We start from the raw sequence: 25,458 nt of genomic DNA on the forward strand, positions 1-25,458 counted from the left end.
ATTCTTCAGAGATTTCCTCAGTAGTGCTAGCAGCTAGCCCTCTAGCTCTCAACTTCAAAAAGATATTTCTAATACCTTTCAATTTGTGGTTCTTCTGTGTGGAAGAAGAGAAAAGGATCACTTTCCCTTTCATCAAGCTTCTTGGACTTCCACACGTTTACCATCGGCTCCTTCCCACCATTGGAGCTTTGTTTGGAGTGGTCATGGAGGTACCTCCTCTCCCAAGCTTGCCTACTACTACAACAGAGTCAGTGAGGGAAGAGTCAGCGACATGTTAGGATCAGCATTTTCTACCCTAACATTATGAAGGATCACATGATGCTTTAGTGATTTTAGATTGCTCTCTCCGAAAATCATGGAGGTACCTCCTCTCCCAAGCTTGCCTACTACTACAACAGAGTCAGTGAGGGAAGAGTCAGCGACATGTTAGGATCAGCATTTTCTACCCTAACATTATGAAGGATCACATGATGCTTTAGTGATTTTAGATTGCTCCCTCTTCGGAGATAGAGGTTTGAGATTGTAGGATGGCATGACCCGTGTCACTCTGTAGAATTTTTGGCCATTCTGCTAGAGATTGCCCATAATAAAATAAGTGTCCCAAGAAGAAAAACAAAATGAAATTTCTCTCCCAAACCGATAGTAGGTTCCCCACTAGTTCCTCCCACATCACCGGTGGGTTGTGGTTTGTGGAGGACATAAGTTGCAGAACCAATAGTTGGTTTAGCGAGAATCCACCATTACCTCCTCCTCAGCTTCAATCCCTGTCTCCCTTGACTCAGCAGATGCTTTCTCTTGGGGAAGTGTGACTATTACCTCTTCCTTCAGGTGAAGGAATTCTTCCTGCAAATGTTTCCTTAGGGCAGAGGCTGTGGTCTTCAATATGATGGCCACTCCCTATTAGCTTGTTCAAACTTCTCAGCTCCATATTATTCAGCATAATGCTTTTTTACCTTTTGCAGACGGTGAAGATTACTGAAATGTTGTCCCCTCTACAAACTGACCTCAGATCAGAGCCGTGCTTGGTTGGGCAGTAGGTTACCTTCCACTGCACATGTTCAAGGGGCTGCCTTACTGGAGTTTCTGCCTTTGACTTATACCAAGAGATTGGTTTTAGGCATAGATGTTGGAAATCCCTGCCTCCTATTTCATGGTCAAATAGGAGGTCCACATAGCCCATTTGTGCACAGATTGATAGATTTTATGTTGATGATTGGGCTCTTGACAGAGCTGGCATTATTTGGGTGTCCCTACCTCTGATCTTTTCTGGTCATTCTTAGTCTTTTTGACCCCCATACCTCTTCTTGATCTGCCAATGTAGGTACTTGATAGCTTTCATATAGAGGATGGCTTCTATTCTTTAGATTTGGGGTTCCCACTTGCAAGGTGATGGCTTTTCCCCAAAGGTCTGTTGTAGCAGTGCACCTTCATATATAAGTGATTTCTAGTGTTTTGTCTAAGGTTATAGGAGAGGATGTTATCAAGTAGGTTGCCACTATAGAGGAATTCTGGCCTAATGATGCTTGGGTTTAGGAGCACCTAGCAATAGGGAGGGCTCATCAACAATCACTTTTGAGTAGAGCGCTGAGCTCTCTTATAATGCTCGGGAGTCTTTTTGGATTCAAATATATGGAATAGTAAATAAGTACTTCTTAGTGTATGATATGATATGATATGATTGTATTAACGTCCTCTTGAGACCCTTCAGGATCTATGGGACAGTGATCACTATCAACAAGTAGTGATTGTTTACATCCATTGTAAATAAGTACTTCTTTTGGATTCAGATAGATGGAATAGTAAAGAAGTACATCTTCTTAGCATGGGCATGTGTTAGACAACTTCTTGAGTGTAATGGCATAGTTCAGTCAGATCCTTGGAGTGTGAGACAAATTCCTACTGAGTACTATGCCTATTGTCTAGAGGGGTCCGGTCTCTTTTAGAGATATTAATTGAGGCCAAAGGCCACTAGTGCGAGGGGCAAGAGGACCATGACTACAGTGACTCGCAATCAGGGTGCATTTGGTTGAAGAGAACCAAATAGACTACTGTGCAGCTATGGTATGATTTGTGGTGCTGAACAGTAGGAAAACATGAATGGGAGCACAATGAAGAAGCCTATACTATTGATCTCTCAGAGGGTACAAAGATCACTCCTTAAGAATCCCAAGACAACTGGTGAGCTTGTAAGTAAGCCTCTCTCCTCTCCCTCTCTCCTCTCTTTTCCCACATAACGATCCCCTCTCCTCTATCTCCCCTCTCTTTACCCATTCTCCTCTCTCTCCCCTCTCTTTACCCACTCTCCTCTCTTTTCCCATACAATGATTCCCTATCCTTTATCGCCCCTCTCTTTACCAGTCTCCTCACCGATCACATGATTCTCCTCCTCCTCCATTGGTAGATGCCCCTACCCTTCGAACTCTTATCTTCAAGCCATGATCCACTGGTTTGTTCCTTGATGCCTCTCAACTATATTGTTGCATCAAGAGACTTCACCATCTTTAGGTCATGCTTTGGTTTCTACAACTACATTGATTCCTTGGCAGTGTCATAGCTTCTCCATGTGGAGGATAGCATCGCCTTCTACTCCCACATGCTGCTCTAGTTGGTTCCCCGTTCCTGCTTCCCTTGGCACTATTTCTTGCTTCCCTTGGTACTACCGTGTGCTTCCAGTGGTACTACCTCCTACTTCCCTTGGCATCCTCATACTTCCCTTGGTACTACCTTGTGTTTCCATTGGTATTTTGTTGCTTTTACTAGTGCTCTGTGGGTACTCTCAGATGCATATAGGCCTATAACCCCATTGGTCTTAGGCACCTTGGGTTAAGGGCTCCCCTTCCAGTGGGCAGGTCAGGATATAGCATGGGTAGCATGGATAGGCATGAGAAATAGTGAATGGCACTATTTGACATGTTTTTTAAATCTTTGAGTCTTGACATGTTAGAGATTAGAGACATAGTTTTGTCCATACATTACTATACACATACAGCATACGGGTACGGAAGTATGATTGGAGTATGGATCAGCCCTTTGGGCTGAATCATACGTGACCCTAATTTTACAAAAGAAAAAAGGAAAATATACATTGTACACATTTAATTGGCAGAGAGCTACAAAAGTTTTAACTTTAAACTTATATTAATTTTAAAGTCAAGAAATTTATTAAAAAACGTTTTCATAAAGTTCTGGAAACCGCATTTTTCTCCTTTAAAAAAGCCAAGTATGATTGGCCGTACCATACCTGTACGGAATAATTATTTCATACGCGTATGGTTCAGCGAACCATATGAGTACGGAACCAACTATGATTAGAGATTGATTGGCCCATACCTGTGGCTTGGTTACGATGCCTTTGATGCCATATCATCAGTTAACACAGAGGATAGTCCTCATATATTGGATGCTTTTAGATTTCGCAAGCGTTGCACCTCCAATTCATGAGGGGAACTTATCTTGATAGAATGCACTTTATATAGAGCTATGTTATTATCTATGAAATCGAGACAGTGCAGAATGTATGCATTAAATTGTGCAGCCAGACAGAAACTTGTACAGTAAATGTAAGAGATTTTGATATAGTATAGTCTGTGCATAGCCTTTAGAAGCTGAAAGATGCTGTTACTCAGGAGACAATTTTACTGCTGGGGCATGGTGTCAAACAGTGAATTTGTTCTGAGCGTCTTTTTTTCTGAACAGGGGGATGCAGAAGGAGCCAAATTATTATACAAAGAAGCACTTGAAGTTGAACCAAACTGTATTCAGGCTGTCTACAATATGGGTCTGTTACAGAAAAAGCTTGGTTTTATTCCACAATCACTAGAGACATTCAAACAGCTTGCCAAGAGGCTTCCAAACAATTTGGAGGTTTTATATCAGGTACACTTTTTGACTAGTTTCAATATTTGATCTTTCTAATTATGTTGAAATTTTGATGCTTAGCAAGTTACGACTAATGTCAACCTTTTCTTTGTTGGTTCTGGAAGGATAAAAGACTTGTCTTGTCTACTTTCAAGAGCACACAGTATCAATGTCTCCCAGATGTTGATTTAGCTTAAAACCAGCAATAGTGTAGAACTCTTTACCATGACCATAGTATCCACAACTCAACACATAAATTAGGAATGTTTTTCATAACAATTATACAGAATCAAGACAGTACCAAATGTTTCCTCAGAATAAAGAGAATAAGCTTGCATTACTCCACTGTACAAGGTGTGAATGAGGGCACAATTAACTCACCCAAGCTTATGTCTAAGGTCCAACTCTAATGTGGTCTAAGAGCAATGGAATAATATACCTTGAAAGTTTTTAGATGCTCGTTTGGGAGAGACTAAAATGAAATCGTTTAGACTTCACAAGCAGTTGTAGCTTGAATGAAGAGATTTGGACTACTTTTTGATTAGCCTTCTCCTTTAGTGCTAGCCTTCGTCATGGCTGAGTTTGCCCTTCACCTCTAGAGTACCGACAGAAACTCGGTACGAAGACTTTGTATAAATGGATGCTCAAGTATGTGTGGTGTGGGTGTGTGGATTTGTATGTGTGAAAGCATACTTTTATACTATGGTCTACACCCACTGTTGGGCGCTGATGACGTCAGTAGGGATGTCATAGTAGCTAGTCCTTGCTATGCGTGATGGAGTTTATGGTTTTCAATCTTATGAGTGACTCTCGTGAGATTGAAACTGCACTATGTTGTGCTTTTAGAGGATGAGTTTGGGAATGTTCCTGGATTCATCTAGGTATATAATATACCTTGAAAGTTTTTAAAAGAAAAAACCGTTGAGATTCTACATGTGTTTTAAAATATTTCACGTTTGATTTTACATAGAGCTTCTGTTTAAATTGTGACAATCTTCCAATCAGTATAGGCTCTTGTATGTGATATATTATTTTGATCTTCATTCTCTGTATCAGTTGCTTTTAGAGCTCCCTTCATGGTGTATTTGTACAAGATTGAGTATTGCTTTTCATAGCCCTTTGTACTTTATGTTTTTTGTCAAGAAAAGGACTTCTATTAAGTATGGAAAAACCCGCGAGAGCAAGCTTAATGCGGAAATACATCATGCAATCATGAAAAAGAACACCCTAGAAGGGGCCAATAAAAAGCTCCTCAAAGTGAACAAGAAATAAACAAAGGCTGAGGCTGAAACTGCCATTTCAACCCTACAATGGACTCTGAGAAAAACGGGGAGCCCTTCCATTCCCTAAGGAATGTAGCTCTCCTGGCGGAAGCTACTCGTGAGGCTCCCTGATGCTCATCCATATGGCCATCAGTATATGAACAATATCTGTCCGAATAGTGGCTAAAGTGTGAGAAGCATTGGCTTGGGATCCATCCAAGGCCTTGTGCATGTGGCTTTCCAGATATGCCATACTCATATGCCATACTCAAATACTCGCCAATATCTCCCAAGAAGAATCATGGATACATGCCCGAGCGTGAAGCGTGATTAAGGAAAAATCATCCAAAGAGCATGACTCAATTAAATGTTGTCGTATCGAGAGAGCCCAAGAAGAGTCATGTCTCTCATAAAAGACCTGAGGCCTTGAAAGAGAGAGCGAAGATACCGAGCCCTAGGTCACAAAGAAAGAGATTGGAGCAAACATACTGAAAATCCTAGCAATCCCCTTCCGAATGATCCTTGCTTGTCTACAATCCCATAGACAATGCTGCATAGACTCCACAGCAGATTGGCATCAAGGACAAGTAGAGCTACCTCAAACCTTGACCTCTACAGGTTCACTGCAATCCCTGCATGAATAGAAAGCCAAAAGAAAAGAGTGATTTTTATATTCCGAAGGGATTTCAAAGTCTCCTCCAAAGAACTTTCTTCAAATCAGCAGAAATCTGAAAATTCCCCTTATGAGGAGCTTTGGAGGGCCTCTAGCCTCTACAACTAACCTGAAATCTTCTGGCTTTATTGATTGTGTAATGAAAGAAGGAATGCTCTTCTCTTGGTGCCTTGCACCAATCCACTCCCACCCTTCGGGATCCCACTATAAAAGCTTTATGGGGACTTCTTCGTATAGACAAATCTTTCATGAGCCCAAAGAGAGAAGTGGGTCTAGGACCTAGGTCTAGGTACCGTTGTTGAAACGCACAAAAAACAATACACTAGCAATCACATGCTTTGGCACAATTTTTGTCCCACCTAGCCAATCTCTGTGATCACATACTCGAATCATTTCTCACATGTATTCTTCCTACATGCATACACCAAGCCCACAATTCCCTAGATGGTTCTACATGCCACATTTCACAATCCTAGGTCATTCTTTGGTGCACCATTTATCCCTCTCTTGGAGTACCATTTAATTCTGTTTGCCGCTTGGCAATTACACATTTTGGTGCCCCTAGACCCATGACCTTTATAACCATCTAGTCAGTGCCAATCCACCCTCACCAAGGACCTTGACATTATTCCTTTAACCATATACTTGAAGTGCAATGAAATATGATACGAAAGTTGGTCCTCTAAAGGAAAATGTCTTACCGACTCTTCTGAGGTCATGTTATCTTGGCTTGAGCATAACATCCCTTCCCTCTTCAAGTATCAACGTCCTCGATGATAAACTTTAGGAATGCCCTTTGCATCTAGTACACAGATTCCCAGGTAGCCTCAGATAGAGATGGACCATGCCATGCAACCAACACCGTGGGTATCGTCTGATTGCGTACTTGCATTGTTCCTTGGTCCAAGATTCTTGTTACTTTGCATATTGTATTATACTCTATCTCTTGAAACAAGACAACACCCTCGATTAGTGAGTCACCTGGATGCAAAAACTTCTTTAAATGAGAATTATGAAACACTGGGTGCGCCTTACAACCCTGTGGTAATTCCAACTTAAAGGCTACCTTGCCTATTTTTTTAAGAATTGCGGTGATAGCTTAGTGCACTTTCCAGCAATTAGAGTGTGAAAGAATCTGATAAAAACTTTTTCTCCTTCCTTAAATTCTCTAACAGATCTATTTTTAATCTGCATACGCCTTAGCTCTATCCATAGCCTGAGGGATGTTAGCTGGTCTATAACCATAGCTCAGCTCGAATGGATCCATTCCTATAGAGGAATGTTTTCTATCATTGTAGGAAAAGTACAATAGTGGCAATCACTTGTCCCAAGCATGTTACTTTCATCTGTCATCAAGACCGTATAAGCATAGTCAGATGGCCTAGTCTTTAATTTTAGCCTCTTTACAAGGTTGGAGTTAATTACATTGTGTATTGACGGCGAGTCAAACATCCTAATGACGTCATGATTGGCCACTTGCTCTTTCATCTTAATTAACCCTAGGACAAGGTGTCCTAGCTGGACTGAGTGTCCTAATTGGACTAAGTGTCATAACTGGTACATGTACTAACTGTACCAACTGTCCCAACTGACTAGGCCTACAAGGCACATACCAAGGAATGAGTGGAACCTATCCATAGCCCATAGAATGGCCTACAAACCTCCCTCCATGATATGGGCTGAAGTATCCATGTCACATCTTAGAATATGAAGGGATGTCACACCAAAGAAGATTGCTTACCTGAATAACTAATGTCATGGTTGCACGTGTTCATCCTATAGAGAGCATAATAGATCAAGTCACAAAAGGTACCAAGTTCAAAGCTTGCCGGAAAGCTTCAAACTTAGGTCGAAGTAGAGCTTTCATAAAAAGATCTACCAAGTTATCTTCAGTGGGATCATAAGACAACTGAATATCACCTACTGATAATCTCTCTCTGAGATAGTGATAGTGAATCTCAATATGCTTTGTGTGGGCATGGAAAACTGGATTCTATACTATCAGTGAAGATGACGGTAGGAGCAGTCGGACATGCATGAAGATCTGTAAGGAACTTCTGGAGCCAAACACACTCCATTGTAGCTAATGCTATGTACTCAGCCTCACGGCTAGAAGTAGCAACTGTAGTCTGCCTATTGCTGAACCAAGAGATGCATGAAGTACCAAGCATGAAACAGTTGCCACTATGTGACACACGGGTGTCGGATCAACCAGCCCAATCACTATCAGTGAAGGCCCAAATGCTGAGTGTCGAGGTCGGGTAACATAGACTTCCTCTTGCAAGTGCCCATTAAGAAAAGCTATCTTTATATCAAGCTGATGTACCTCCCAATGAAAGTGGGCAGCAAAGGCAATAACAATCCTGATAGTAGTGATCTTGGAAGTGGTGGCAAAAGTCTCCTCAAAGTCAATGCCTTGTTGCTGTGCATAGCCCTTAGCAACAAGATGGGCTTTGTAACGGTCCCCACTGAACCATCAGCTTTTCGTTTAATCTTGTATACCGACCTGGTCCCAATGGCATTCTTGCCTGGAGGCAAGTTACACAACTCCCAAGTGTTATTCTAATGGATGGAATTTAATTCAGCTTTCATGGCTTGCAACCAGCATTCATTTTCAAAGGCATCCTTATCACATAATGGCTCTTCGTTGCATGCTATAGCAATCAATGCACAGAAGCAACCAAATTAGCATGTTCTTTCTTGACAACTGCTCTAATACGGGCTGGCAGAGGAGCATCTTGTTTCCTGTCTTTGAGAGTGTCAAGGAGCCAATGGGAAAGCCTTTTGGGCTCTTGAAATTTCATCTTTCTCTTGGTCAATGGCCCTATGTACAATATCCTAATCAATCTGAGGCATATCAGGCTGTAAATCATGCTGATTTTCAGAATGCACATGTGGCTGCAAATGACCATTAGAAGGAGGAGGAACCTGAGATTACATCATCATGGGAGTTTGACGGAAACAAAGGCATCAAGCTGTCAAAGAGATCTATGGCATCAATAGTGGGCTGTTGTTTACAGTCCAGCAAAGGCATAGATGAAGATTCACAAAAACAACATCCCTACTAACAAAAACCTTGTATGTGCGGGGCTGGTAGAGATTGTAGCTCTTGCTTTCTGAGTTGTACACAATAAAAATGCATTTGACGGCTTTATCATCCAACTTTTGTTCGTGTCTGAGAAGGCACATGTGCATATGCCTGTAGGAATATAAAAGCAAGAGCTAGAAACTAGAAAACTAAGAACAAGATTGAAAGACAGAGAGTTACCTTGTAGATGAGTGTAGACAAGACACAAGCTAGATAGATTGCAATGATGTGACTCATGAATATATGGGCCAAAGTACAAGACATAGAGCAAGAGTGCTTATGGGATAATTGTAGAGGTGCCACATGGCACACACTCAAGACACAAAGACTAAACTGAGACTAGACAAATGTAGACTAGGGAAATAGTACACCTAGTGTGCACTTATTTCCAACACCCTCCTTAAGTGGACACTAGGAGGAAGACAGAAAGATAAGACTAGAAGACAGACATAAAGACCGATAGACTGAGAGACAAGATAGAAGACATGACAGACAAATCCTGAGACACCCCTCCTCAAGTGATATCCTCATATGGGTCCACAAGGGTAGGGACAAGATGGATCTAAAACAAAACACAGTCAGATTGATAGACAAATAGACAGACAGACAAGACTAGATAGACAGAAGACTGACTGTAGACAAACAGATAGACCTTGGAGACATTCCCTCCTGAGGTTCAAAAGCAGAATGAGTAAGACACTAGAACCCCTTGACCTACATCATCGGTGGTCAAAATGGTAGACAAGAAATATGAAGTAATCAGAAAGCCCACTTCTCATCATATGAGGAAGGAACAGCAAGATCTGCTGATGGAGATGTTGCAGCAACATGGGCTGAGGTAGATGCAGGGGCTATAGAGGGTTTGGAGTAGCAGTCCTTCTCCCGGTGATTATCACGGCCACAAATGGTGCATGGATGAGCCTTGAAGCAGTCCTTCTCCATATGATTAGTTTTGCCACAATGGGTGCAAGGCTTTCTTACCTTGGAACTTTCTTTCTTTGCTAAAAATGCAGTGTCAGTTACCTTTCGTTGTTGAGTTCTTTCTTCTTCTTGGAGAGCATTGATGATACCTTCAAGAGTAGGATTATTGTGATACTTGAAGGTAGTGACAAGAGTAGCATAGGTGTCAGGTAAGCTTTTGAGAAGCACAGCAATAGCAATATCTTCGGAGATGGGGGACTTCACTGATGCAAGCTGAACCATAAGACTGCGAAGATAATTGACATGAGAGGCTATAGTAGCTCCTTCCTGCATATGTAGATCAAAGAATGAGATCATAGGTGCAATCTTAGAGTTTTTAGATCGGGGTGCAAAAAGGGTATCCAAAGTGATCCATGCTTGAGAAGCAGACTGTATGTCGGAGATGTGATGAATGTAATCATCTCCAAGACCGAGCAAGATGATAGCATAGGCTTTGTCGTTCTTGGCAGTGGAAACATAAGTGACAACTTGCTCAATGTCGGAATCTTCAGGAGCAGCACGGTGAACAACGTCCCAAAGACCTTCTTTCATAAGATGGCACTTGATTTTGATTTGCCAAGTATGAAAGTTGGACCCATTGAATTTGTCGATAGACATGAGAGAATGAGTAGAAGAGGCCATGTGGGAAGGTCTTACCTCTTGCTAAGATGCAAGGGCAGTGTCTATTCCCTTACAATATTGCAGAAATGAATGAAAGAAGAGATCCAAGAAGCCGGCTCGCTTACACTTGTCAAGGCCATAGCATGTGACAGCCCATCGAAGCATGAGGAACCAGCAGTTTGCAGATATGAGAATAACAAAAAGGACTGCTCAGCAAACTGAAAGAGACAATGTACAGTACCTTGTAGACTCTTCAAGAGGAAGTGAGAAAGAGGAAGTGATGGCAGAACTGAATGCAGCAAATAGCTCGTTAACAGGAGGAAAGTCGATCTGCAGCTGCCTCTAGATGATGCGCAATAAATCCCGGGCAGAGACAGCCCCTTGAGTCGATGAAGAAGGCAGCCAAGGAGAGCAGCAACACGGGAAGCATGAGGGTAGCACGTGGGCGAAAAAGGGGCGGCCTGATGCAGGTTGGGCAGAGATAGAACAGCTTCAGCTCCTCCATTGTTTCGAACAGAAAGATACGGGCAGCAGCTTCAGAAAGTCGTGGGCAGCTCCTTCAGCTCACGAAATCGGGGCAGAAATGGCGGGCAGATCTGCAGGAGTAGAGGCAACCTGAACAGGAACGGCAGCAGCTGGAGGTGACGGTCTGAATAGCAGCAACGTGGAGAAGATGGGCAGAAGATGGAGATGGCGGGCAGCAACTTGGAGCGGCCTCCTCTTCAAGATGTCGCTTCTCCACATAGGTAGTAGAGGTCCTCAAGAGGAAAGAGAGCATACTCTCTTGCACTTAGAGAAAGAGAGAGAGGGCATGGCTTCTCTTTCTGGCCTCCCTCTCCTCAATCTCTAGGAGTAAGGGAACATTGGCTCTGATACCATGTAGGAATATAAAAGCAAGAGCTAGAAACTAGAAAACTAGAAGTAAAATAAGAACAAGATTGAAAGACAAAGAGTTACCTTGTAGATGAGTGTAGACAAGACACAAGAGCTAGATAGATTGCAATGATGTGACCCATAAATATATGGGCCAAAGTACAAGACATAGAGCAAGAGTGCTTATGGGATAATTGTAGAGGTGCCACATGGCACACACTCAAGACACAAAGACTAAACTGAGACTAGACAAATGTAGACTAGGGAAATAGTACACCTAGTGTTGTGCACTTATTTCCAACAATGTCAAGCATCCAAAAGTCCTCATGTGAGAAATCCTGGGCTTATGACCTGTCCAAGCCTCATAAGGTGTGATGGCTTTCAATGCCTTTGTGGGACAACGGCATTCAACCACAATTTGTTAGGCTCCTTTCAACATACACCTGGCCATCTCTATGATTGATCTATTCTTTCTCTCAGCCACGGAATTTTGCTGAGGAGTATAAGGCACAATGCATTGATGATGTATGCCACATGAGGCCATAAAATCAGCAAATTCCTTTGACATATATTCACCCCCCCTATCTGTATTGATGTGGGCAATTTTCAGCCCGCTTTCATCCTCTACCGAGGCAATGAAATGTCTGAAACATGCAAAAACTTCAGATTTGGATTTCAAGGCAGAAATCCAAGTATATCTGGTAAGTCATCGATGAAGGTGACAAAATAGTGAAATTTTCCAATAGCTGCAACCCGCATGGAACCACAAACATTACTGTGAATCAAATACAACTTGCGAGATGCACCAACTCTCCCATCCTTGGGAAATGCAAAGCGATGCATTTTTCCAAGCAAGCATGCTTCACAGACATGCTTTGAAGGCATATGCATTTTAGGAAGATCATCTTTGTGTAACTTCACCAAAGCCCCAAAGTTGAGGTGTCCAAATCTCTCATGCCATAAATGAGTATCTACCATGGTAGAAGCATCAACAACAAAAGCATTTGCATCTGCAAGTCCAGCATCATCCAAGCATATGTCATATGCATCAAGTTTGTAGAGCCCTCTAGTCAATGTGCCAGTCAACACCATGGTAAATTCATGTGTAGCATCATAGACTGCACACTCAATACCATCAAAGAGAATATGATATCCACAGGTAGCTATCGCTGAAATAGATATGAGGTTTTTGTTGATGCCTGGTACATAAAGTATATTGTCTAGAGTGACTAGACCATTGGAAGCAGAAGTAATGGCAACTTGCCCAATGACTTTGATTGAATAAGATGCATTATTGGCACATGTAACTGTCCCGCCCTTTGGTGCATTTGCAAGTAAGTTGAATAACTTCTTGCAGGAAGTGATGTGCTTTCTAGCACCACTATCAAAGAACCATGCATCAGAAACATCAGAAACTATCATGTAGGCATCATGATTGTCAGGATTATACTGACAAGTAACAAGAAAAGCCCAATGTTGATCATGTGCAAAATTAGCTGACTCATGTCGATCATCTGGATTCAGAGTACCAAAAACTACAAGACCAGACTCTTTTTCAGATGGAATTCTCTTCCTGCACTCAATGATATCATGCCTAGGTTTCTTGCAATAGTTACATCTCTTTTTCTTCTTCTTCTCCCCAAAAGTAGATGCATCATGGGAGTGACGAGCATCTGTATGAGGGGGCTTACCAGCTGAAACCTTCCCTTTGCCCCTGTTTTTATGATGTGCAGTAAAGGCTTGATCACTAGCCATAGAAGCATTTCTATTAGCACAGCTTTGTTCCTCTTGTAGTGAAAGGGCAACTAGCTGATCAAAGAATTGATGGTTGCCATTGCCGCCAGCAACCAACGGCAATGTAGTAGCAAATCCTGGTAGGAATCAGGCAATCCATCAAGTGTCATGGATACAAGCTGAGAATCAGGAACCACCTCATCAATGCTGACCAACTACTCTTTCAAATCCTTCACACTAGTAAGATAGGCATCCATATTACGACCCTCTTCAAGCTTTAAATCCTTCAATTGCATACGGAGATAGGAAACTCTAGCCTCATTCCGTACCTGATATAAGGATGCAAGCTGATCCCATGCTTGCTTGGCTGTCTTGCATGAAGGATAATAACTATTTTCATTGAAAGAGCAATCAAGGCATGTGCTTTGGCATCATGTCCATCCCACTGAATCTTCTCCTGGATAGGAGGCAAAGTATCTATAGTGGAAGATGCAGCTACACCAGAAGTAGCATTAGACCCGTCACCAGATGAGCCTGAGACAATACCAAATGTACCAGAGGCATTACCAGAAGCAGCAGGTCTAGTAGGTCTGACCTCAGTGCCTGGAACAATATTCCAAAGATGCTTGGCAACCAAAACATGCCCCATCATATAGGCCCACATGGGGTAATTTGTGCCATCAAGTTTGTTCTCAGCCCCAAAGCATCCCAAACAAATCATCCTTATTGCTAGCCATAGCGTAGAAATGCAAGGTACATGCACCAGTTGACAATGCAAATGAGAGGAGTGCAATCTCCCAAATTCAAAAGGCAAATTAGTGCCATGGTTTAAAGCTTTTCACTGCAATTGAGTGGCTGTCACAAGGTGTACCTGCTGCAAAAAAGATTCCCAAAAGGCAACATGAGGCCTTCCAAGGCACCACGTGGCCTTTCCACAATGCCAATAAAGCAAAGAAAGGAGTGTTTTGCTGTAAATGAAAGGAATCAATGCAGTAGAAGCTTACCAAGTGATGTAGACAAAAAATACAGCAAGAAAATGGCTCCAAAACCGAGCACAGGTAGTCACCCTTGGAGGAGAGGTGAAATGGACAACAAATGGCAATGAATGGTACCGAAGGCTGTCTGTACACAGCTGTAGCAGGCTTGAATTGCAACAAAATGGAATTACAGCAAGAGAATGAAGGAGGAGAACACCTCCAAATGAATGTAGGAGCAACCAGAGGAGATAATATCGCAGCCTGAGGCAAAGGAACAGTAAATGGGCTCAAGGAGAGGTCTCCAAAGGGCAGCAGCAAGATTAAAAACTCAAGTGCGAGCCACCAATTCAACAAATCAGTTGAAACGAGGCTTCAAATGCTGGCACGCTTCACGAGGCAAGTTCGCACAGGTCCATACACGTCATAAATGCGCCATACAGCAGAGAAAACACACCGTACAGTTTTGCACGCAGCAAACAATTCCGTACAGCCACAAAACACTCTGTACAGGTCGCAACGGGTAGGAAATACGTCGTACAGCAGTCCGTACAGTCTACACATGTGAAAAGCGCCTGTAATAGATGATCCGTACAGTTGTATAAATGCTGCAGCAGGGTAGAAAACAGCGCCAGAACAGTTGCCTATGCAGTTGCAGCCCCGAAAATACTTTTTCCCGCGCCAAAAATGTACGGAAATGCAATTAATGCCCATAGGTGTGGTCGGACATTGAAAAGCATGCAGGACAGCAAGGAAATGAGCTGCCAAACAGATCCCAATAGCTCCCAAAGGACTCTGGGTGGCTGAAAATGGCTGAGGGGTGTGACCCCAAACTGCTTTGATACCACTGTAGGCTAGGGCGAAATGGATGCTGAAGAAATGAGGCAATGGAAGCAAAAACGAGCTGCTGTAATGTATTGCTGCAATAGACAAAAGATTCTAAAGTACACCCTATATGATGAAACCCTAGGACAGGGTGTCCTAGCTAGACTAAGTGTCCTAACTGGTACATGTACTAATTGTACCAAGCGTCTCAATTGCCCATAACTAGGCCTACAAGGCACATACCAAGGAATGAGTGGCACCTATGGATAGCTGGCCTACACTTTTCTTTGCCTGCTTGGTTTGGCCACTAGGCTGTGAGACACTCCCTTTGCTGACCCACTTCTTCTTAAATCCACTTTTCTTCGGGTACTCATACCAAGCCCCAGCCTGCAGCAAACCTGCTTGGTCTGTTCCCTTTGGCATCCTCATAGTTCAAGGCTATGGCAATTGCTTCATCTAGAGTGTTCACATACTTAGCCCGAACTTTCATCTTGATCCTATCATTCAATCCAAAAATAAAATCTTTACTTGTACCGACTGAGGAAGAGGTTCATAAACCCTCATTACACATTCTCTAAATTTATGAGTGTATTCAGCCACTGACAAATTTCTCTGACGAAGGTTTCTATACTGATCCCAAGCTCGGGATGGTTCGTCATGAGGTAAGGAATGCTTCCTAAATTCTTTCTTGAACCCCGTGGATGCCACTCCATCCCTCTGCTATTTTATCCACTATCTATCCGCTGCCTCTAAGCTCAGATTGCCCTAAGTTTGCTTGCAGTTGCTCAGCTGGAATCTTTTGCAAGGCATCCTCTAATAAAGCAATCCTACTTGATAGTGTGTGGGCCGTTGGGCGTGACACTTGCGGGTCGGCCGAACTCTCGATTCTATGGGGTCCACCCTTGAGGCCTCTTCTTCAACCTCCATTGCTATTTCTTTGCCTTTATCCATAAAGTATATTTTTGTTAAAAACACTGCTTGAAACCGTATTTAAAATCGGAAATCCCAACCTCCGACTATAATTTGTAAATTCCGAATGCTCAAAACAATAGCTATACAAGCATAACCCAAAGGATTCACAACCAAAGTTAATACTCTTTTCCCTATACTAGGGAAATTGCTGCAATATTAAGCAACGGGAAATAACCAAACCCACACTTCAAATGCACAATAAAATTTCGAAACTCAAACAACTCAAATACATAAAGGAATAGAGAGCTCCCTGGTCCAAACTTCTATGTTCAGCTCCTAATCACCTCAGTTCTACACCAAGCCACTTCAAGATAACCAAATCCACTCAAAAGCGCCTTCAAACTTGGTTTCCGTCAAGTTCCATCAGTGTATGGATGGAAAAAAACGGGATCCTGTCAATGATCGACGAAATTTCCCAAATCAAAACTTTCTACTCCGACTATAATTTGTAAATTCCGAATGCTCAAAACAATAGCTACACAGGCATAACCCAAAGGATTCATAACCAAAGTTAATACTCTTTTCCCTATACTAGGGAAATTGCTGCAATATTAAGCAACGGGAAATAACCAAACCCACACTTCAAATGCACAATAAAATTTCGAAACTCAAACAACTCAAATACATAAAGGAATAGAGAGCTCCCTGGTCCAAACTTCTATGTTCAGCTCCTAATCACCTCAATTCTACACCAAGCCACTTCAAGATAACCAAATCCACTCAAAAGCGCCTTCAAACTTGGTTTCCGTCAAGTTCCATCAGTGTATGGATGGAAAAAAACGGGATCCTGTCAATGATCGACGAAATTTCCCAAATCAAAACTTTCTACTCCGACTATAATTTGTAAATTCCGAATGCTCAAAACAATAGCTACACAGGCATAACCCAAAGGATTCATAACCAAAGTTAATACTCTTTTCCCTATACTAGGGAAATTGCTGCAATATTAAGCAACGGGAAATAACCAAACCCACACTTCAAATGCACAATAAAATTTCGAAACTCAAACAACTCAAATACATAAAGGAATAGAGAGCTCCCTAGTCCAAACTTCTATGTTCAGCTCCTAATCACCTCAATTCTACACCAAGCCACTTCAAGATAACCAAATCCACTCAAAAGCGCCTGAAACCAAGTTCCATCAGTGTATGGATGGAAAAAAACAGGATCCTGTCAATGATCGACGAAATTTCCCAAATCAAAACTTTCTGCTCTTAGGTAAATCGTTTCTTCCCTGCTGATTTCCTTTCTTCCACATCAGCTCCCTTTGATTGTCAACCCTTTTAAGCCTTTGTGTATCTGATTACAACCCAACCATAAATTGTATGTTCAATAGCTCTCCTTTCTTTTTAGCCTCTAACCAAAATCCTCTGGTTATTCTGTTGCAGAGTAAAGCATTCAACGCTCATAACAAAACAAATATAGATCTAGCATGTGTCAGCACTTGCAACGTCATCTTTCCATCACCATTCAATGCACAAAAGTTCCTTGCAGCATTCATCTTTCCATCACTGTTCAATGCACAAAAGCTCCCTACAGCGCTGAACTCACCATCACCACCTTGTAGGATATTTGCCAACATACGACGGACCTATGTGTGCAAATCAAAGAGGACGATGTGCACCTGTGTTTTTAGGAGTCTTTTATAGGTAAATGTAGCCTCCCACAAATTGCCCCATCTTATCCACAGCCAACCTGTGAATACCTATTGTGGCATATACGATAAGCGTGACTATTCTTTACCAACCTGCACCATGTGAAACCAGCAAAATCGTGTGACGTAAACCCTCCCACAGGTCTCTCCTTTGCTCTAATACCAAATGAAACGCACAAAAAACAATACACTAGCAATGACGGGCTTTGGCACAATTTTTGTTCCACCCAGCTTATCTCTATGATCACAAAGTCGAATCATTTCTCGTGTGTATTTTTCCTACATGCAATACACAAAGCCCACAATTCCCTAGATGGTTCTACATGCCACATGTCGCAATCCTAGGGTCATTCTTTGGTGTCCCATTTACCCCTCTCTTGGAGTATCATTTAATTCCATTTGCCTCTTGGCAATTACACATTTTGGTGCCCCTAGACCCCTGACCTTTAGAACCATCTAGTCAGTGCCAATTCGCCCTCACCAAGGACCTTGACATTGATTGCTTTAACTACATACTTGAAGCACAATGAAATATAATACGAAAGTTGGTCCTCTAAATGGAAATCTCCACCGACCCTTTTGAGGTTATGTTATCTCGGCTTGAGCATAACAATTGTGAATCCGAGCTGTGCTCCCATATGACCTGAGATCCTAACAGGCTGAAAGGGAACTCCCAATATCCTCTCTGAACATCGAAGATCAAGGCGTCCTGATTTGATTGTTGTAGTGCTATAACTTGTTTTGGGATACTTGTCTGCGTGAAAGACCCGCTCCCTCCCCCTTTTGCCTCCTCCCCTTCCTTCATGCTCCTCCGTGCAGCCTCGCGGATCCTTCCCCCCCTCGACGGCGCCTCAGCCTCTTTGTGCAGACCTGCAAGGGATCCCCGGCAGCTGTGCGTTGCCAGCAAGGCGGGTGGGCTCCATGCAATTAAAGGAGCCAACATCATTTTGGGAAAGCTGTAGTAAAGTCAAAACAATGGATGCAAGCAATGTGGGAAGAATATAGTGGCACTATGAAACCAAACTACATGAATTTGTTGAAACACTTCCAATTAAGTACACCATTGGATGCAGATGATAGGTGCCATTGGTTACACCATAAGTAGACTTTAATGAAACTTCCGCACTTATGATAAGAATGAAAGCAATGCTGCTTTTGATCCAAAGCTTCTGCATTAAACCACATGTTAATTAGACAGATATCAAGTCTTTTGAATGGGGATTTATAGGAACAAGGATACACACTAATTTGACTAATTTGAAGGGGCAAAAACAGGAGAATTGGTATTTAAATTGAAGAAAGACATGTGGTTCAGGCCAAAAGATTTTGTCATTATTGAAGATGACCGAAGACTGTGTCTTAAAAACGTGTAGAATTGTAATAATCATTGCTTATAATGTGTCATAGCAGGCAACAACTTCGAGTTGATAGATTTCCGAGGCAAACTTGAGTAAGATTTTTTGGACATGAAAGAACAAGGAGACATGTTATCTTATGAAAACTGAGATCGACTCCATTAGAGAATATATTTTGATGATAAGATGGTGTCTTTCTCAATCAAAGAGATGCATGGATAAATAAATGATAGTTGACCCAACAAAATGTAAAATTGTTAGTACTCTAATTAATACAAGTTATAATATTTTTCATTGGTCTCATAGGCTTTTTTGGCCAAATGTTAATAAATCTCTCTCTCTCTCTCTCTCTCTCTCTCTCTCTCTCTCTCGCCACAGGATCTTGTTACATAGGGGACGTACTCGCCGCTTCATCTCCAGACGATCCAGGATGATGGCAGCTTTTCGGAGGAGACTTGCTCATGGAGATCTCGCCCCACCAGCCGCTCACCTCACCTTTGCTCAGATTTGTACTCTCATAGCAGGAGGCAGAGTCGATGGACAGGATTTCCAGTATTATTTTGGTTCTCAGACTCCGTGACACCTGGACTTGTATCTTTGCATTGGCATATTGTACTCATCCCCCCATTTTGCACCCAGGGGCGGTTTCCTTGCATCTAGTTTACTTTGTATTTAGGCTCAGATTTGACATTATGTACTTTCACTTGCATTGTATTGCGTAGCACTTAGATGATATTCGACGATGCCTCTTCTTTGTGGCACGTTGATTTTGTGCTATCTTGTATGCAGAGTTCTTGATGTCCCATGGGCCCATTTTGGCCTTTAGTGGACAATAATACACTTTCTTTCTTTATTTCTTTCTCTCTCTCTTTCTTTCTCAGCCCACCCCCCCTCTCCCCCCCTGCCCCTAGTCTCGCCTTTCATCCTCTCCTTGTTGTGCCTCCGTAGAGCAGTCTGCTGTGCCCTCCAAATGTGACGTGTGAGGGGCTACCAGCTGGCCTGACCTATGCAGATTGGTGCGCCTCCAACCCCTGGACCTGTGCAGGCTGGTGTGCCTCACCTCTGACTGTGTGCTTTCAAGATTGCCACGAAAGCAGTCCTTTGGGCCCTCAAGACTGCTGCAAGTCTGTGTGTGCCTGTGGGACTGCCAGCCGCAATCCTTAGCACCCACCCAAGCAGCGCATGGCTGCTCTAAGGTCGACCCAGACCTTGCATAGCTGTTGCAGATCGTGTGTGAAGGGTGCATTCGCCCAAAAGAGACCCCCTTTAGCAGTTGTCGAACCTACCCAGGCCCAACTAGGATTCACGACCCCTCTCCAACTGTCCCAAACCTGCTAGAATTCACAAACAAGCGGCAAGAAACAATCAGAAAATGCTGTTAAGAGGTGGATGCAACAACTATAGGGAGCCGTGAACAGAAGGACAGCCCAAGCATCTCGAAAAACATTGCAAGCTACTACATGCTCACAGGGAGACTAAGAGGGCACTCTTGATTACATTGGGGGCACGAAGGTTGTTCACAATGCCTACATAGGGACATGTTGAAGACACGTGGGGGAAGCAAGCACTAGAGAATGCCATGATAGCCTACTCAGCAGGGACAACTAATAAGGATGCAGAAAATGTCCTTGTCAGTCTCAATAAAATATGCCTTGCATTCATCGAAAAGATAGACAATCTCGAAGCCACAAATGTGGCCTTGGTAGCTGAGAAAGCACTTGTGGATAAGCCACTAACTGAGGTGAAGAAGCAAGGGGGAAGATGCAGGAAGAATGGAGGAAGGAGAACGCCAAGAGAGAAGAGTGCGAAAAGGAAAAAGCAGAATGGGAATCTGTCAAAACCACCCTCTAGTTCTCTAGGCAGGGGAGGCTCTCCTTCTAGGTGACTTCAATGCACGTACGGGGGATAGATAGGTTGGCCTGCTTGATTTCAGATCGGACCCCCTCAAAGTACAAGAGATGGACCCTATAGACCGTGTCTCATGGGTTATCAACCTCCCTTGGAGATGATATAGATCCTACCCATGCCTCAAACACTCTTGTCTTAGTGGTTTAGGATGCCGCCGCCAAATCATTCCCTACGACTTAATCCACATCACATCCCCCAGTTGGGAAGATGCTCGAGAACCATGACTGCCGATAGATGAGATCTCACCTCATACACGAGCGGGCTTTGGGGCACCTAACGACACTCGTGGCACAACGGATCTCACACCGCTTGGCACGCCGGAAGAGGCGTACTTTCCTCTCACATAGGATGGATGAGGTGATCCAATCTTTCCAATGAGGGTGGACCCCACCATTGCATGGGGGCTTCTTTTTGAGGAAAAGCCACCTAATCCCCATCACGGATCAAGATGTCTAGCATACATACATAACGTTGCTCTATGATGTCTCGATCCAGGCACCGCCTAATATGTCCTCCTTACCCAAGCCGTCTTCACGGGACAGGTTTTCATGATGATTCACACAACTAGGATGCGGCTTACAAGAGGTCAGGGACCCCTGGTTAGGCTAGAGCGACAGTGCTTCCAGGTACACTTTCAAGACCACTCGACGAAGTGTTTTCTATTTCAATACACTAGTGAGGCCGACAACCATGTATGCAACACCCTTCAGGGGGAGTGATCTCAGCATAGCTGATTGGAGGAGATTTGAGAGACTAGAGGTGACCATGGGGTCTCGGATGGCTCGGAGTAAACTTCAGTCCCTCATTGGATAGTATAGGCAGAGTTCACCATGACACTGCTTCAGATTGATGCTTTCTTCCACATGGTGACATTGCTTCATAGGGTCTGGACTTGGCCTAGCTAGAGACTACTGAGGTGGGTGCTCGAGTCATCCAAGAGACTAGCAGATAGTCGGGTTAGCACACATGGTATGTGTCATGACAAGAGAAATCACTAATCCGTGATTAGTAGACATTAAAACATTATTATATATTATACACCAATGGTGTAACATGTATTTGTATTTATGATGGACACCGACCGATTTGTTATGGCGGTGGATCATCTGAGTAGTCAAGCAGGAGGACATGTGATACTTATTTTATTAATAAAGATATGCACACACGTGTCTAGGTCCTAGGGGCAATAGGAAGGGAAGGGTGCATTAAGGTGCATTGAATGGTATGGGTCATAGGCTAAGGGTTGGTGTAAATGGGAAGATGGAACTTGAGTGATCTCAAGGGACATTAATGAAAGGGTATCACCCTTTCATTGTGAATCTCACGCAGCATTCTTCATTCACATTGCATTCATCCGCCATCTCTCTCCCACCTTGCATGTAGATCGAAAATAGAAACAAGTACTCTCACGAGGGCGCTCTTCCCCATTGGAAGGTCAATTGGCATTCAAATTCTGCATGCATTGCACACATTTGCATTCTCGAGAAGGCTGGTTCTTCATAGTATGCACAAGTATCCAGATGGTTCACCAAGCAGGGTTTCCAGATGGATTGAATCCTCCCCTTCCAGTACAGCTTGGATGCACCGACCCCTTGATCCCATGAAATGAGATCAATCGTATCTTATGGTTGGTTCCAGCTTTGTATGCTGCGGACATAGCGTGAGCATCCCTGGCATTCAATCTGTGCTGATCCTAATTGGGCATTACAAGTTGTTCCTGGACAATCTGAGCATGCTACCCACCACCTCATGCAACACCTCCTTGAGGTGGGTTCTGAACAGTGTCATCCAAGTTGACATGACTCCGCAATCTTTTGGCCACAAGCACATTTTTAACCACAAATGTCCACACACATTAGATGATACCATCCAACTTATCCTCGTGGGCCAAAATACCAAAAACATCGTTTGCATTTTGTGCCGGGTGGCTGTTGAAAATGCCACCTCATCCTTGAAGGAGAGTCCGAGAAGAAAGGACAATCCTTCCAGACTCTAAGAAAAGCAACCCTCCTAGCAGTAGCAGTCCTAGAGGTTCCCTATATGTTCGCCCAAATGGCCATCAAAGTGTGTATACTATCTGTCCAGATACTGGTCATAGTCTGAGAAGGGTGAACCTAGGAGTCCTCCAAAGCCTTTGTACATCTGGCTCTCCGAATATGCGATGTTGTGATACTAGCCAGAATCTCCCAAGATGTGTCTACAGAAGCGTGGGGAGCTCTGAATGGAGTAAACAGAAAGCCCCAAAATGTTGACTCAAAGATAAGTCCAAATTAATAAATGACCCGCACCTACAATGGGCCGTGAATATGCAAAGCCCAAATTCTCTACCAATGCCAAGAAGGAAAACACTGCAAATGCCTTCACAGAACTATGTGTCCATAATGTACTATTAGGTAGATCTAGAAATGTAGATTTGTATAGAATTTCTTCTGATGAACTAGAGCTTTTGTACAACCACATTGTGTAGATGGTTTTGTATGGGTTGGTAGCCAATTCAAACATTGCGGCAGTGCACACAAGGTACAAAGCTAGAAGTGGGTATCAAAGGAAGTCACAATATGAGATCTGAATAGATTTGAACAGCTGTCATCGTCTGCTTAAGACATCTGAACCAATTTGGTATGAGAGAGCTGCTCCTGGAGTAGTGCGAAAGTAGATAGATGATGCCTGAAGAATATCCTTGTTCGATAAACAGGCTCAGCGAATGGATGAATGGACTTAATGAACGGATGATCTGAAGATGCAAGACATGGAATGCGGGGAAAACTGACTGCTGAGAAAAACCTCCACAAATGGTACAGATACAAGAGGGTAGGGGGTTCTATTTATAGGGGGAGTTTCCATGCCGACTGGGCTAACCCGATCCAACTGGGTCGGATCTGGTCGGTTTAACCCCACCTCCTTGGGTGGCCAAATCTGGCCCCAAGCCTGTTTGATGAGGCTGGCCAAATTTGGTCCTAAACGGCTTCCCAAGCAGCCCTAACCCCAGGCCACCCTCCATCCAGCAGTTGGCGAATTTATGAGTGTACTAGATTTACTTTATGTAAATAAAAGAAAGTAATACATCATAACATTGATTTCATTCTGCCATTTTACTTTGAATTTCTGAAACAAGGCTTTTTTTGTAGGTGGGTCATTTAAATGATATGATGGGTAATACCCAGCAGGCAATACAGTGGCTAGAGATAGTGATTGCAAGTTCGATGCATGATGCTGGAGTTCTAGCATTACTGGGCAGTCTTTTCACAAAGGTCAATGATGAGGCTAAGGCTCTGTATTATTATAGTGAGTCACATCGGGTTCATCCTGTCAACATGGATATTATTACATGTTTGAGCGCATTTTACGTTCAGCATGAACTCTATGAAAAAGCAATCCCAATTTTCAAACTTGCTTCAAAGATTCAAGTCAATGAGGTAGCACTGCTTCTGTGCAAATTACTAAATTCTTATGCAAATATTCATTACAGTACTCATGACAATGGTTTTCTTGTTTGTGAACAGGTGAAATGGCAATTAATGGTTGCATCATGTTACCGAAGGATTGGATCTTACTCATTAGCTATAGCTAAGCATAAGGAAATCCTTGTGCACCATCCAAACAATTTAGAGTGTTTACGGTACTTAGTAAATATGTGCACAAGCCTGGGAAAGAAAGATGAGATCCAAGAATACGAAGCTCGCCTACTTAAACTTGAGCAGGAGGGTTCCCAAGATCTGTCTTCAAAACTGAAATTAGTAGACAGAATTAATAAATATCATCATGTCAAAGGAGTGGGTGACTGCACATCCCTAGAGCTTGGAAGAGCCATTGCAGACTCTCCTTGTTGCCGTGCACCACAAAAGTCTACCTCCAAGGCATCATCTGCGAAACGACAAAGGGTTCAAGATGATTGGGAACTTGTTGATGATCTGCTTCCTATGTGAACTAGTGTTAAATGCTATATTTCCTGGTTACGATTCCTTTACAAGATCCTAGATTTTTTGATAGATAGCTTGTTCCCGAATCCTTAGGACATTGACATCAGTTTGTCTTTTCAACAAGGTTGATATTTCTTCTGTTAAACTCAGAACGGGTTCAACACCATATCCCTTGCATTCTTTGCTGATCATTTTCCCCTTTCTGAGCTTTTCACCTGAAAGTCATTTGCTTCAGATCTTTTTCTCGTTTTCTTGCAGCATTTTTCATCCTGTCTCTTCCTGGTTATGTTATCAACAAATTTGATTTGTTGGGTTGGGAATAATATAGTCCTCTATCTGAATGGGAATTAGAGGCATGTAGGGTTGCATGCATGCTCCAGACCATCCATAAGTACTAGTACTATTTACTTTCCTTTTCTAACACCTAAACTTAGTTCTTAAAGTTCTTGTAGGTATACGTTTTGTGGACTTTAAGCCACCCAAATTAGTCCATTCATGTTGATGAGTTGGGTGCTACAGATAATTTAGTCTCTGAGACTAACTTGAACAACTCAACTTATGTGTCTCATGAATCGAAATGTCTTTTGGATTATAGGAACTGACAACTTAGGAATAGCGTTGTTCAGAACCTAAGGGACAAGTCAAAAGATCACTTGGAAGAGAATATTGATAGTCTTTGGTGCCAATCCGTAGAGTTGATTTCCCGGCCCCCTTCTGAAAAAGGGGGAGAATGTTATGTCCACGTCTAGACATAATGACTCTCGACTATGATGGAGCCCGT

At 42.8% G+C, this 25,458-nt stretch overlaps 1 protein-coding gene across 1 annotated transcript in view; it reads left to right on the top strand.

Moving 5' to 3' along the window:
- LOC147901222 (uncharacterized) overlaps window positions 1-24,683 on the top strand; it is an 89,714-nt gene extending 65,031 nt beyond the window's left edge. The window contains exons 11-13 of the mRNA XM_087376372.1: window positions 3,697-3,876; window positions 23,886-24,173; window positions 24,261-24,683. Coding sequence (XP_087232498.1) covers window positions 3,697-3,876; window positions 23,886-24,173; window positions 24,261-24,683 — 891 coding nt within the window. The remainder of the gene's footprint in view (window positions 1-3,696; window positions 3,877-23,885; window positions 24,174-24,260) is intronic.
- The last annotated feature ends 775 nt before the right edge of the window (window positions 24,684-25,458 follow it).

Source organism: Dipteris shenzhenensis, chromosome 6 (assembly GCF_047967505.1).
Source record: "Dipteris shenzhenensis isolate YYH24624 ecotype China chromosome 6, Dip_SZ_1.0, whole genome shotgun sequence".
NCBI lineage: Eukaryota > Viridiplantae > Streptophyta > Polypodiopsida > Gleicheniales > Dipteridaceae > Dipteris > Dipteris shenzhenensis.